Source organism: Podarcis raffonei, chromosome 14, assembly GCF_027172205.1.
Source record: "Podarcis raffonei isolate rPodRaf1 chromosome 14, rPodRaf1.pri, whole genome shotgun sequence".
Taxonomy (NCBI): Eukaryota; Metazoa; Chordata; class Lepidosauria; order Squamata; family Lacertidae; genus Podarcis; species Podarcis raffonei.
In genome coordinates, this window is record NC_070615.1 from 35,979,109 (window position 1) to 35,993,574 (window position 14,466).

General features: G+C 41.9%; 1 protein-coding gene across 1 annotated transcript in view; it reads left to right on the forward strand.

Moving 5' to 3' along the window:
* The first annotated feature begins 398 nt into the window (after positions 1-398).
* The window catches only part of RAB40C (RAB40C, member RAS oncogene family), a 45,365-nt gene continuing 31,297 nt past the window's right edge, over positions 399-14,466 (forward strand). Inside the window, exons 1-2 of the mRNA XM_053364372.1 lie at positions 399-547; positions 3,632-3,985. Of these exons, the coding sequence (XP_053220347.1) occupies positions 3,832-3,985 (154 nt within the window). The 5' untranslated portion in view covers positions 399-547; positions 3,632-3,831. The remainder of the gene's footprint in view (positions 548-3,631; positions 3,986-14,466) is intronic.

The window sequence follows — 14,466 nt, forward strand, 5'->3', positions numbered from 1 at the left end:
CGCCCTCGCATATAAACTCTCACTCACTCTCTGTCTCTGACAGAGTATAGCCAAATCCCAATCCAGGCAAGAGTAGGCAGGTGAGCGGCGCGTCCTTTCCCTCACGCGCCGGCACCACAACTCCCAGTGAGCTTTGCGCTAACTCGGGCGCTGCCGTCAGTGAACGGAGCCGGCGCGTTGCGTGTCGGGACATGTAGTCGTTTGTGGATTTTTTCCTCCTCGCGCTAAAGGTCTCGAAGGCAAAGTGAGAGGAGGCTTTTTCGGATGCCCCCTCGTGATAGGCCGCGCCAACTTGACGGGGCGGGAAGAAGGAGGCCTATATAATAGGGAAGAAGGTGGACTGACGTACGGGAGAGCCTATGGTGTGCCGGCAGTGTCGCTGGGCGGGCGGACCGTGAGGGGGAGGCCTGTGGCGCTTGTCTTCTTGCCCCGAGCTTGAAAGGAGGTGGAAACAGCAGTGGCGGCGGCGGTGGCGGCGACGACGTTTGTCGTTGGAGACGCAACCTGAGGCGAGTCCCTTCAGCGGCGGGACAACCGAAGGAAGAAGGTGAGTGTCCGGAGCGGCGAAGGCGGCCGTCCTGGGCCTCCTTCGCTCGCTTCCTCCCGCCTCAGAATTTTACCTCAGAAGGACGACGACGCCCCTATTTCGAGCGGGGGGTTATGTTTTGTTCCCGCTCCCCGGCATAACCACACCTCGGAGGACTGCCGTGTCCCTCCTGGCGCCCAGCCCCTCCACCGCATTGAACACCCCCCCGCCCGGCTCAGTTTTTTGAGGCCTGCTTCCTCCGTAATGGTCTCCAAAAGTGTTTGTTTTCTATAGTGGTTCTCTTCTTCATAACCTCTCTCACTCACGCACACGTATTCTTTCTTGCTTAACAAAACCCCCAGCAACAACTTGGCACCCTTGACACGCGTCGAGGGGGATCCACACGTGCACACTCATACTTCTCTGGAAGGGAAGGGCGTGTGCTACCTTCCCATGTGTTGACTTGTTTGTTTCGTTCAGTAGAACCACACACCTCTGAACTTGGCACGCTTGACTGGCGCATGTGCCCCCTTCCTCCTCCTCCTCCTCCTCTGCTGGGAGGGATGGTGGTGCCTTGTTTCCTGCTCTGGCGTTATTTATCTTGCCCTTGTATTTAAGGACTAGCCTGGTAGCCATAGGTGGCTGGCAATTGTGCGCTGGGGAGCCCTACTCAAGTGAGCAGAGTTGGTGGAGAAGGGATGGGAAAGCACCCAGCATAGAAACTAAGAGGGGTGTTATAGGAAGTCTGTCCCCTTCTCTGTCCCCAGGTCTGTGTCCCTCCTTTGCCAACCCTGAGTGGGCAAGAAAAACAAAATTGTAGGCTAGTAATTTTTACAAGGCTGCTTTTATCTTTACTTCTCCTGCATGAAGAATGTTTATAGCTTGATTTGATTTGCAGGGGTTGCTGAAAGTGTGAACGGTCACTTGTGAGGAAGTCATGAAATACTTCTTTTCTTTCTTCCTCCCCAAACTGAGCCCAGTGGATTGTGCATAAGCACTAAATCTGTTTATCTTTACTGCAAGAGTTTTCTGCCTTAAAAAAAAAAGTTGAAATACGCTAGATAATGGGAGGAGAGAGGGAAAGTTCTGTCTTGTGGTTACAGAAGCTGGGTTGGCTGCCTCAGAGTTGCAAGTCATTGCTTGATGTTAACAGCTGTCAAGCAGTGGAAATGGGTGTGTGAATGGTCTTCGAGAGAGAAAGATACAGGAAGCCCAGAAAAGTGGTGTGGGGTAGTATAATGGCCAGTGCTGTGATTCTTAAACCCACTGGGAGTAAGCCCCATTGAATTCAGTAGAACTGAGTAGCCAGTTAGGATTGGACTGTAAGAGGCTGAGCCGTGAGTTAAGTCCCTGGTTTGAATCTTGCCTCTGTCATAAACTTGCTAAGTGGCCTTTGATCAGTATGGCAATGTCTTGCCTCCTAGCTTCCCCTACTCCACCTGCATTATGGAGGTTTATAACACTTAACATACCTTTGGGGATTGTTGTAAGGATTAAAACTATATAAAGTACATGAAGTACTTTGCATGCTTGAAAGCACTATTCAGATATTAAATATTTTTATTAAGTCTCCTATTCCCCACACTTGTTTCTGTTGCTTGTGTTGACCCTTTGGTGAGGTACCGTTTAATCTAGTTTCTATAATTACCATCCTTTAGACCCTTCTCTGGATGTGCCTGCCCTCTTGTCAAAATCTTGTTATTTTTCACTGGGCCATTAGATTAGTACTACCAGTACCAGCACAGAACATAATTCTCAGCTTGCCCATAAATATACATAAGATATTGCAGGAAGGGGGAAACCTGTTCTTTAGGCTGCCTTTTCCTGATCAATAACAGGGGTTCAAATAATAGTATGCTGCCACAATCTCCTCTTCCATCAGTTCCACATCCTTTACTACCCCACACTTCCTCTTGTAGACTCAGATATGTCTTCTGTTCTGTAGTCTGGTGTCCTGGACTTCAGCTTTGGTGCGGCATTCCTTTCTTTGCACACTTTCCAATCTCTGTGGCTTTGTGCTTTTATCTATACCTTGGTGTGTGTGCCTTCCTCCTTCCCCATTTTTTTGGACCTCTCCCTTGCATGATAGACACAAGTTCACACCCTTGTTAATTTAATGTTAAACTACCTCCCATTTCTCCAGTGTCTGACATAGAATATAATCTTACAATTTGCAAGCCTATACAAAAACTCTGAGAACAATTAACAAGTTTACCATGTTACAAAAACAGGTCACTAGAGTGTATTGGTGTAATCTGATTAATACAGACTGTTTACCCCCTTTTAATCCACTTCTTTGGGAAGCATCTTGCTCTAACCTAAGTGGGTACTATGAATGGATTACAAAGGAAGAAAGAGTATTATGTTTCCAAGAGACAGGAGTTGGGAAATTGACAATGGAATGAAAATATGGATATTACAAGAGTGTCTTACGAATTCTAATTGCCCATCAATGATCTGGGAAGTTAAATCTAACAGACCTGATTTCTTTCTTAATATGTGTAATCTTGTCAGGATTCTTGAGATGTCAGCGTATGGACTAGAAAAGACACTGAAAAAAGTGTAGGAAGCTTAAGATCAGCTGTGTGTTTCTGTGTATACAAATTACAGTTAGATATTGAAGAGGAACTCAATCTATTGTTCCTGGCTCAATCTCTTGCTTTACCAGTGAGTGACTATACTTGTACCCCAATCTTCCCCAGCTTTAGTAACCTTCAGATGTTTTAAACATCATTTCCCTTCAACCCCAGCCAATGTGGGCAGTAGTCAGGAATGATGGGAGTTGTAATCCAACAACATCTAGAGGTCACCAGGTTAGAGAAGCCTGCTATACCCAGTAGGTTTCATTACACAGTATATATCAGAGGCAGCCCCTTTCATGCTATGTGAATCCATTGCCAATAAGGTGTTTTGTACAGGTGCTGGCCACCTCCCCACCCCCCAAATTGGGTGTCTGTGAGGAGAAATAGTACGGCCATTGCACTTATGTTGGTGTTTGGCAGCTCAAAAAAATTTGAACTGTGCATTTTCTGCCTGATAGTTCAGGAGTATGAAATGGAAACAAAGTAAGTAGGCCATCTTTCCCCTCCCCGCCTTCCCTTTCAGGACCCAGCACATTTTGACAGAAGATTATTCACAAAAGATGGAGAGCCTGCTGTGAGAAGAATCATTCATCTCTGCTTTGTGCCTGCCTGTGGAAGGACAGAATTACACTAATTCTCCCAAGATTGCCTCTGAAAGTTTGGTATCGTGTGCATCTTTCAGTCTGGCTGTGTGTTTAGTATGCGGATTCTACCTCTTCACTAATGAGAGGGAGAATGGGAACCCAGGGCAGCCCTGTGAAGAGCTATGATTATCTGCTCAAGTTCTTGTTGGTTGGTGACAGTGATGTCGGCAAAGGAGAAATCCTGGAGAGCCTTCAAGATGGAGCATCTGAATCGCCTTACGCATACAGTAATGGTAAGCAATCTTAATAAAAACACTCTAGCCAATATCTTGCATTAATTGGGGTGTATTCCTCATTTGTAGGATGTAGTATTGTCTTGTTGTTTATGCAGGTTGGTCTCCATAACCTGAAAAATAACACTTTGCATAAAATAGCTAGAATAATAATTTAAAAAACCTAACTAGCCCAGATCTTTCATGTTATTTGCTTTGCTGGATCTTGGTGTGGTGTTGTATTTTAGGGTATGTGTGTTGGAAAAGTTCAAATCAGCAGTGTCACATTAATGTGAAGGTTGTGACTTGGTTTCTGAAATCGCCTTGCAAATCTGCCTCCCAGTGTTGTGCTGTGGGAAATGATTCGATTACTGTTTTGGTGTACTTTGAAGTGTTGACTTAGAATTGCAAATCCTGCAGTGTTAAAAAGGTGGCTCAGAAGCACACAGCACTTTGTGTTGTTCAGACTTCAGGTGGTGGGAAAGAGAATCAAACCGTACTCTGTAGGACAAAGGTTGGAGATCCAGTTTAAAACCTGATTACATTTTAAAGTGTGTGCCATGGAACAAGTTAGTTAGCTCAAAATTCATACCATTTCTGACTTGAGCAGGAGGAGTACATATCTAAATCTGACTCTTTTGCATAAAGTCTTAAGAATTTTTAAAGCCTCACAAGCCATTAACAGTTAACTAAGAGACAAGATGTAGCATTCCTGTATATTCTTCTGCTTCTTTGGATGGTAGTTAACATGTAACTCTGCCTGGCAGTGACTGTGTCCTGTAGTGATTTTTCAGTCTGTCAGAGCTCTAGCCATCTTAAACTCTGAATGACTGCCTGGGGGGCTTGACAGCAGAAAGGAAGCATCCGCACCAGCTCTACTCCCAGGGCTTCAGCACTTGGCACATGACACCTACACTGAAAGCAACTGTATGTGAAGCTCAAAGTATACAGTGTGGAAGCAGACCTGCTTAAATGGGGCTGCCCCCAAGGAGTAGGGATGTCTCATGTTTTAGTAAAATGGGTTTACAGAAAGCTGACTATTCTGTCCTTTCTGCTCTTGCTACCTCCTAGAACCTCTTCTTCACTGCCCCTCCCCCAATGTGTTCCACTTGCCAAGCTCACTTCTAATATTGTGAGCTTAGCTGAAGAGAAAAATAGCTGAAAAGGACAGGTCAGAAAATTGGGGAAGTAGGCATCAGGAGTAGTTGACACCTCTCATGCATGTACCTGCTTTGCTGTGGGCGGGGGGAAGGATTATCCAATACTAGAGGTGACTAGGACAGACCTAGGTTTTAACTAGCCAGCCTACTGTCATCACATGTTTTAATCTGGTGACGGTTTGACTTCCAGCTGCTCAGAGTCCTTGCTGGCCACAAAAATGTACTGTTCCAGTGGCTGCTTTAGCTGCTGTAGGTAGAAATGGTTGCATGAGAAGAGGCACGACTATGTAGAGCTGTGTTCAGGAGTCAGCTAGGGAATGAACAAAATACTTGATGCCACTGACAAAAAACTTATTTAGGGAGCGTAAATGACATGTTATTTCTCAAATACAGATCACATCTAAGTAAAAACCTCTAGTGATGCTTCAGAATAGCATTTTATGTAGATCGTACAAAATCAGAATCAACTAAAAAAAAACTAATTACAGCAGTCTAGGCAAGAACTTTTGTCCACAGATAGTTTTTCCGTGTCATGTGGCCAAGCCAGTAAAGCGAGATGAGTGCCGCAACCCCAGAGTTGTCCACGACTGGACTTTACAGTCAGGGGTCCCTTTACCTTTACCTTAGGCAAGAACTTAAAGATCTGAAATGGAACTGCAGCAGTCTTAACATTCTGGAAGGTCAAAAGCCTTTCAGAACTAAATCATTTTTGCAGGCTTCCAAAATAAAAGGTGTCAGTACAACCTTTCATACTTGCTCCTTTCTTATCCTCTGTTGAAACTGAAACACAATTTGGCTCTGGTATCAACCCAGAAGCTGTCTGCAGATAAACGCCAGCTCCCTCGGCCTATAGAGCGAGATGAGCGCGCAACCCCAGAGTCGTCCGCGACTGGACCTAATGGTCAGGGGTACCTTTACCTTTATCAGGATACTTAAGTTCTTTCAGATGTGATAACCACCAACTTAGAAGGCTTTTTAAAAGGATTAGACAAATTAATGGAGGATAATGCTAGTCATGATGGCTATATGCTACTTCCAGGATCAGAGGTTCCCTAGCTCTTACCAGCCACTGGGAAAAGCAGCAGAAGTCTTTTTATCCTTGTGTCTTACTCATGAGTTTTTGATAGGCATGTGCTCAATTACTGTGGGAAACGGGATTCTGCACTGGACAGGGCTTTAGTTTGATCCAGCAGGGCTCTTCTTATGTTCATAGCTGCTATTTACTTTGCAGTTAGCCTTTATCTGTGGTCATTGCTGCTAGGTTTTTGAACTGGCAGCAATAATGCTGCACCCGAAGTACAAAATTTAAACATACCAAGGCTCTTGTCCAAAACCTAGAAATATCTGTGGTTTTTTTTTATAATAATTTTTTATTACAGATTTTTATAACAACACAAACATATAACAAATACATAAACAAACAAAAAACACAATCAAAACAAAAAACATGTACCATTTCATATCTTAATTTCTTACACCTTTCTTCCCCGACTTCCTCATGCCTCCCTTCTCTGTATTCCAAGTTCTTATCAATTACTCAGCAAATCTTCCCTTGTTTTAATAAAAATTCAAACTAATCTTCCTTATTCTCCTTGTCTTAACCATTACTAATAGTAACCATTTACTTTCCAATCCAACATCATTCTAACTCTCATTAATTTTGTAATATTTCTTTAAATAGTCCTTAAACTTTTTCCAATCTTCTTGCGCTGCTTCTCTTCCCTGGTTTCGGATTCTGCTAAAACCTAGAAATATCTGAACACAAAATATCTATTTAAACAAATGTTCTGTCGTGCTGTCCATTCCTCGCCTTTAATGCAATTTTATTTACAACATTAAATCACCCAGACCCGAACCAATTCTAGAGGTCGTTGCTTAAGAATCAGCTGAGGCCTGCTACATGAAATTGCTCATCATAATGTTGATACCATCAGTTTTGTAAAAGCTGTTGCTCTTTTGCAAGTATTGCTGTAATTTGGAGAAGAAATATTTCAACACTTGACTTGCATCACTTGGCACTAGAGCATCTACATTAGTTTTGACATTTCATGAAGGCCTAGTAAGTTGTTGTAGAGGAATACAAAACTTGATCCCTCCGACCTCCCCCTTCTCCTCCTCCTTTCCCTCTCTCTCCCTCCCGGCAGTGTGCAAGTATTATCTCCTATTTGGATCAGATGTCTAAACGGCATAGACTGAATGGTTCACATGTAAATCTCATTCCATTAACAGCCAGCTCCTCCGTAATGAAGGTCTTCCAGCTGATGTCTGCAAAACTATTCTGGTGAACCATTGCAAATGTGTCTTTCAATTGCAAGTAGTTGGGTTGTGAGGAGGAGCAACATGATGTATCATAAACCTTCACGTTTGAACTCTATTTGTTATCCAGCTACTTATGTTAGATGCTTGTCCTTATCAGACACCTGATGATATGTCCTATTGTCTCTATTCAGTGTGCATGGTGAAGGAATGAGTGCTATAAAACCATCTTCCTCTTCTCGCTGTTGATTGACAACAGCCACAAATGGCAGTTCAGCTGCATGACCAATATCTAAGTATTTGCAAGGAAACACAGAGCTGGGCTCTTTATTATTATTATTATTTATTCAGTTTCTTACATTCTTCACCTCAGTCTCCCAGAGTGGGTTCAGTTTAAAACAATTACAATCATACATACAGTGCTTTTTTATATAAAAAAATGTTTGGGGGTACATACATATATTATATAGATATGGTGTCAAAGACCAGGTTAAAGAAATGCATCTATTGTGCTTTCACATTTGCAGGCTTCAAAATGCTCCACTTCCTCATAATCAGTGTTAGCTGCTGTTCCAGGAACATAGCAAGCTGCTTTTTCCTCTTAGGCCATTGGAGAATCTAGCTCACCATTATCTACACTGACTGGCAGCTACTCTCTGTGATTTTATACAAGGGTCTTCCCTAGCCCTACCTGGAGATACTAGGAATTGAACTGAGGCCTACTGCATACAATGCATGTGCTCCAGAACTGAGCAGTGGCATATCCCAAATCAGAATGGTTAAAGTGTGATTACATAAATCGTGATTCTGTTCTTCCTGTATCGGTACATGTAAATTAATGTATTCCAGAGTAAATGTAGATAAACTATTCCAGAGTTGTTCAAGTGGTCTGATTTGTGGATTCTGTTGCCTTGATCGTTGCTCCCCCTAAAATCCCTTTATGTGAGAATGCAGTGTAAATAGTCTTTAAGCCTTCAGGATCTGGTAAACTCAGAGAAGGCCATTTATCCTGTGTTTAATGCAGCTCTGGGGGAACATGCGCTATATCAGTGCAACTAAGTTTAATATTGTGTTGACATGTTGAAGTTTGAAACCGTTATCCTCAGTTGTGAAAAAATGATCCTACCTTCTAAAAAAAAGTATAGAATAATCAATGAGGGGTCATGAATATTGAAGGTTAACTGTTCTTTTCTTGTTTCTTACTTTTGACCTTGTTGAATTTCCCCATCCCCTCTTCATGTGTAAGCATGTAACTTGCAGAGATCAATTTATTACTTAAAGATAAAAGATAAAGAGGGCATTTCATGTCAGAGGCATCATGTCTGAGAAGACTCCCTCTCCTGAAGGTGTGGGCCTTATATGATGAAGAAATGACTCATGCAAGCTCAGATGGAAGAATATCATTCTCCAACCCCTTATTGGTAACTTGCAGGACTAACCCAGTGGTTTAAAACATTTTTCCTGGTCTTTATAAATTCAAGGTTTTAAAATGGAAGACAGGTAAAGCAGGAGATTCATTCCAAGTTCATTGGACAAAGTTCCAACAATCAGCTGCTGCCTCTTGGAGCTTGTTTTTCCCCTTCATTCCCCCTCCTGCCTTTCCCTTTTGTAAGCAGTACCCCATTAAAAAGATAAATACTTTTAAAAGACACTTTAGATACATGAGTAGGCAGACTAATATTTACTCTTTGAGTGCTTTGAAGAAGTGTCATTTTGTCTTTTTAGACACCCTTTTATGAAGCTAATACCAAGGATATTTTGACACTTTAACGCATGATGAGATGGGACAAAAGATTGTAAATAAAACCATGTTGTCTATATTTTCAAATTGGGGCAAAATGAATCAACAGGGATTCAGTGGAACATCATAGAGCACACTACTACTAAAAGCTTTTAGCAATTGGATGGTGGTGTTCTACACCAAGTCTGGAAGAATTTCTTTGGCTGCCTGCTCTTCCAAGCCAAATAACAGTTTGGGATCCAAATACCTGAAGGAACACCTCTCCCTGTATTAATCTGCATATGCCTTAAGAGCTCCAGAGGAAGCTTTTCTTTGCATTCCATTGTTAGGGGAAGTGTTCTCTGTGGTGGCACATCACTATACAAGCATGGCAGACACCAGTGTTCGAATTTTCTTAGTTGGGCATTTTAAAGTTTTATTTGTGTTTGCTTCAGCTGCCTTTTGTTTTTGTTTTTTTATAAGCTTTGTTCTGTTTCTTTCTGTTTTTGTCTATAAGTTGGTGGCTTAATTTTGTGCTGTACCCACCCTGGGGGATATTTATACGAAGGCAGTTCTTCTCCAATTCTAACAGCAGTCTCTCCAAGGAAATGTTTATCTATGGTTTAGCTTAGATAGCTTTCACATAATAGCTAAAGAATCTGGAGTTCACACCAGATTTCTGTGTCTTGGTTCTCTTGAATTGCTTTTTACTACCTTTGTGCTATTCTGTCAAGGCCTCTTACTCAGAAGCAGCATTCCTTTAGAATAATATGTACCCAATTCTCCATTTTATCGTTCCTCCATCACACTCAAGCTAACTCCAAATGTTCTATGAGAACACTATAAAGGGAATTTAGCTTAACCTCAGGTGGTCCTCTGAGGTTAATTTGAGAAGTGGCCCATTGTTTCAAGGGCAAGCAGTTATCTCTACATGAGGATAAGCTGTTGACTTCTGCAAATATTTTATAATCCTTGGGGCATATAATGACTTTCAGTGTGCAGCTATTTTCAGTCATCTAGTGATTTTTTGTTTTAAACAAACCTCTGCATATAATACAAGGGTATGAACAGAATCTAGTTGTGATGGCTTTACCACCCATGATGTGGGGATACCAGTGCACATCTCAGCTGAACTGATATTGGGTTTGAGTGGCCCTGGTGAGCTTATCTCAGGGCAGGCAACTGTGCACCAAACAGCTGGGGGAGCAGCTACCATTTTCATTTCCCACAATTCCACCAAAGCATCATTGCTAGACTATAATAAGCTTTTATCTGCTGTCAACTTGTGAATTCCAAAGTAATCTGACAGTGCACAAGCATCTTGGACCTAAGTAGGAGACAAGCCCCCACAGTAATTCCTTGGAAATGTAAAAATATTTACACTGATCCAGAAGATATTAAATGTCTTGGGAAATAGGGAAATGGAGTGGTTAGTTATGCCCATTGCCCCAGAGTTAATGGATTAAATAGCAGTGTTCTTACCTTTTTACTAGTATTGATTTGTTGTGCTTTTCTTCATAAAACATAGCAGAACCTGGATTATTGAAACTAGAGGCTTCCAAAATGCATTTTCTTCCATGTTATTACTTTAGCTGACTACAAAATTGTGTTGAAATTAAAATAAAACTTATCCTTGAAGAGGGCAACCAATAAAGGAATAATAGACAAACCTTGTCAATTAGAGAAAATTAAATGCATTGTTGTAATGTGACAGGTTTTATTATTAGTCACTAACTTTGAAAATGCTACATTTTGTAGGACTGCAGTTTGAATATCTCTTGTGTTCAAGACTGTGGATATCTACAGTCAGCTTCAGACTTCTATAATCCGGCTTTCCTACATGTCTTTTCTTTAATGGCACTTTTCTTTCTAGTGATAAGCGTGAAATTCTGCTTGCAAGAGGTTTTTGCAGGCAGTGTAAAACTCTTTTCAGAAAGCTACATAGATACCAGAGTACACTGATGTGTATTGTCCTTTGCAGCCTCAGTTTGAGGTTCAAAGGTAAACCCTGTACATGTTCTCCTCCCCACAGAAATTGTACTCCTTTGCTGTTCACTTTCAAAGAATGGTGGGTGAGCAGACTGTAAAGCCACTTGCCCCAGCCACATGCTGTAAGGAAGATATCTGAGCAAAGTGCTGTTAGCTTCCTCAAATAAAAATGTTAAGGCCTGAAAAATATCTCTGCCCACTTCTTTCCCATTTCCCCCCTCCGTCTTCACATCTTTGTCATGCAGCTTAGAGCATGTAGCCGTTAGGAAGGGAAGGATTAAATTGTCTTTGTCCCAATTGCCTGGAATGTAAAATGCACACAACAGGCTGTAAATTGTGTTCATTACCCCAAGCAGCCATGATCCCCATGTGAACTCCTATGAGGCATACAATTGCTGAACAGGGATCGAGGAGCCTCAGGGAACATTATGTAAGGAGGCAGCCCAGATGGGGCTGTTTTTAACCTCTCTTTTTCTTGCTGTCATGTACTGTGAAGAAGCTCACTATTACAGACACACTAAAAGAACTTGAGCTACTTAACTGGAAGTTTTGAGGTGTCCCCCATGTACTCTAATGGTGTACTCTACTGCTGGAGCAGGTAGCTAAAGAATATTTGGCCCAGCTAGCTTGCTACATGTGTCCAGGGAATGAGGTGGGGAAGTTCATCACTATAGCCGTCTTGAATGGGGTACACCTGTTTGGTGCAGGGGTAGAAAGACATTGAGATCCCTCCCCTTGTGCTGCAAAGAAACTTCTGTGGCAAACTCATTGGGGTTTATAGGGTTTGCTAGGTAATTAAAGTACTTGAAATAGGTTGGTGCCTCTTTATTGACATTTCTTTTGGTGTGAAGTTGGTAAACTATCAAGTTACTTCATATATCCAATCAACTAGTTCTTTATCAACAAACCTCTTCACTCTTCTGGGTCTTCTCTATGCAACCATGAACTTCACTAATCAAAGATAATAATATTCTGTTATTGTTCAATTTGACTATTACTTTGGATTATACCTTCCTGGATGAATGGCAGAGGGCAGGGTAGGTAGGTATGTTTACTCCTTCATGTGACTTATGCCTCTATTGTCAAATCATAGCTGTCTCAGAACAGCTGATTATGTAAATTATGTAAATTATGTAAACAATTGAGTTAGTGGCAGGCTCTTACAACTTTGGTTTTATGCAGAGTAAACATGGTTATGTATCTCTCAATGTGTATACACACACACACACACACACACACACACAAATGTTTCTCACTTTCCACACGCACGCACGCACGCACGCCCCAATTCTTCCTCTACAGTGGTACCTTGGTTGTCAAACGTAATCCGTTCCGGAAAACCGTTCGTTCGACTTCCGAAACATCTGACAACCAAGGTGCAATGGGCAGTCAGCAAATTCCATTGAGAAAATGGAGAAACATGCCTCGAAGCCGTTCAACTTCTGAGGCAAGTTTGAAAACGGAAGCATTCACTTCCAGGTTTTCGGTGTTCAGGTTCTGATTCGTTTGGCTTCCAAAATGCTCGAAAACCAAGGTTCCACTGTATAGCTTTTGCCATCCTAATTAAGCTGTATTGTTTATCTTTTCTTACTGGTAATGTATACCAGTGTCAAAATCTTTGAAAATGAAACACCAACAATCTGTTTCAGCTGAACTGGTACTCCAACTATGGTCAAATTCATTGCTTAGGAACTGAAGGAAGGAAGCTTTTGTGGTTCTGTTAAGAATTGGATATAGAGTCACTATTCATTAGCATCTGTTGAGGCAGGAGTGCCCACCCATGCACATACTTTGTAGTGTTTCTCTCAGTATTAATACACATCTTGCTGTAATGAGTTATAGTTTGAAGTGCACAACAGACCTTTCTTCATACCCAGTTCCATACTCAATTCTGGATGACAGTATTGATCTTCAAGCCTTACTCAAGTTTCTGAGCTGTGTTGGCTGGCCAGCCTCTTAAGAGTGTCTGAATTATTGGGAACACATTATTGATGAAAGAACTCACTTGCTTTTGTAACAAGTCTAGTATGCAGCACAGTATGGCCAAGATGCTGCTGTGACATAAACGTCAATATTTATCAGCTTTTAAATAATCCTTCCTTCAAAATTCATGGCAACAAACAAATAAGAAATTACACACACACAGGGGAGAGAGAGAGAGAGATGTTTGTATGCAGTTAAACACTGAAACATCATTTAAATTTGGTGGATTGGTATTTTTTAAACTAAAATTGCTAGCAACTGATGGCCTTCACACTATGGCAGAAGGGGTGGGGCAGGTCTCTCTAGGCAGGAAATTCCAAAGTCTGGGTATGCACACTCAAAAAGACCCTGCTCTAGTCCTAATCAACCATGATTTTGGAACACATAAAAATACAGTGGTACCTTGGTTTATGAACTTAATCCGTTCCGGAAGTCCGTTCTTAAACCAAAACCATTCTTAAACCAAGACATGCTTTCCCTAATGAGGCCTCCCACTCCGGTGCCCTTCTACCGTTCGGCTTCTGTTCGTACACCAAGGTAAAGTTTGTAAACCGGGACACTATTTCCGGTTTTGCGGAGTTCATAAACCGAATAGTTCGTAAACAGGGCTGTTCTTAAACCAAGGTACCACTGTACCCAGCAGCCTACTTGGCCATGGGATATAACTGCAGACATCTCTGAACAGAAACACAGGAGAAAGCATGAAGTCATAACGGCCTGTAGTCTATTCCATTAGTTGTGGAGAGGAGGGAGTTCCTTGTCTGACACAGTGCTCTGTAAAACTTCTGGAACAGGCCTCCATCACCTTCCAGAAGACAACTGCTTCACACCTGGTGTTTTTACCTGGCTGGAATGTGTCCTTGAAATCTCAGGATGGCTGTTGCTTGCCAGGATGGAGTACAGAAAGATGTGTCAGTGTATGTAGGTACTACCCTACATTACAAAAGTAAAGCTTACATTTGTTGCCCTAGGCACACTTGCTTCTGACCCTGCCTGCCACTGGCATGTGACCCATGGAACATTTCCCAGAAGGGAGTGCGACCCTTGGGCTGAAAAAGGTTCCCCATATTTAGATACTTGAAAAAAATATTTGAGAATATCTGACAAGCTAGCTGGTGGGTGTTCTCTCTTGATGAGTGTATGCCTGCTCAGTGCTACTCCAGTGTGTGTTCCTTATTCCCAGTTGTTGTTGTTTAAGTAAAATTACCCTAATGAGCAAAGGAAAATGTAAGGAAATGGATAAGAGGGGGGATAAATAAGCAACCAGTATTCATTTGGTTTCATTTTGCAGTCCATGGAACCTCATGAAGACAAAAGCTAACTACAGGCAAAATTACTATACCATCCTTGAGTGTTATTAGAAACTTTGAATCATCCTTAAACACCTCTCTATT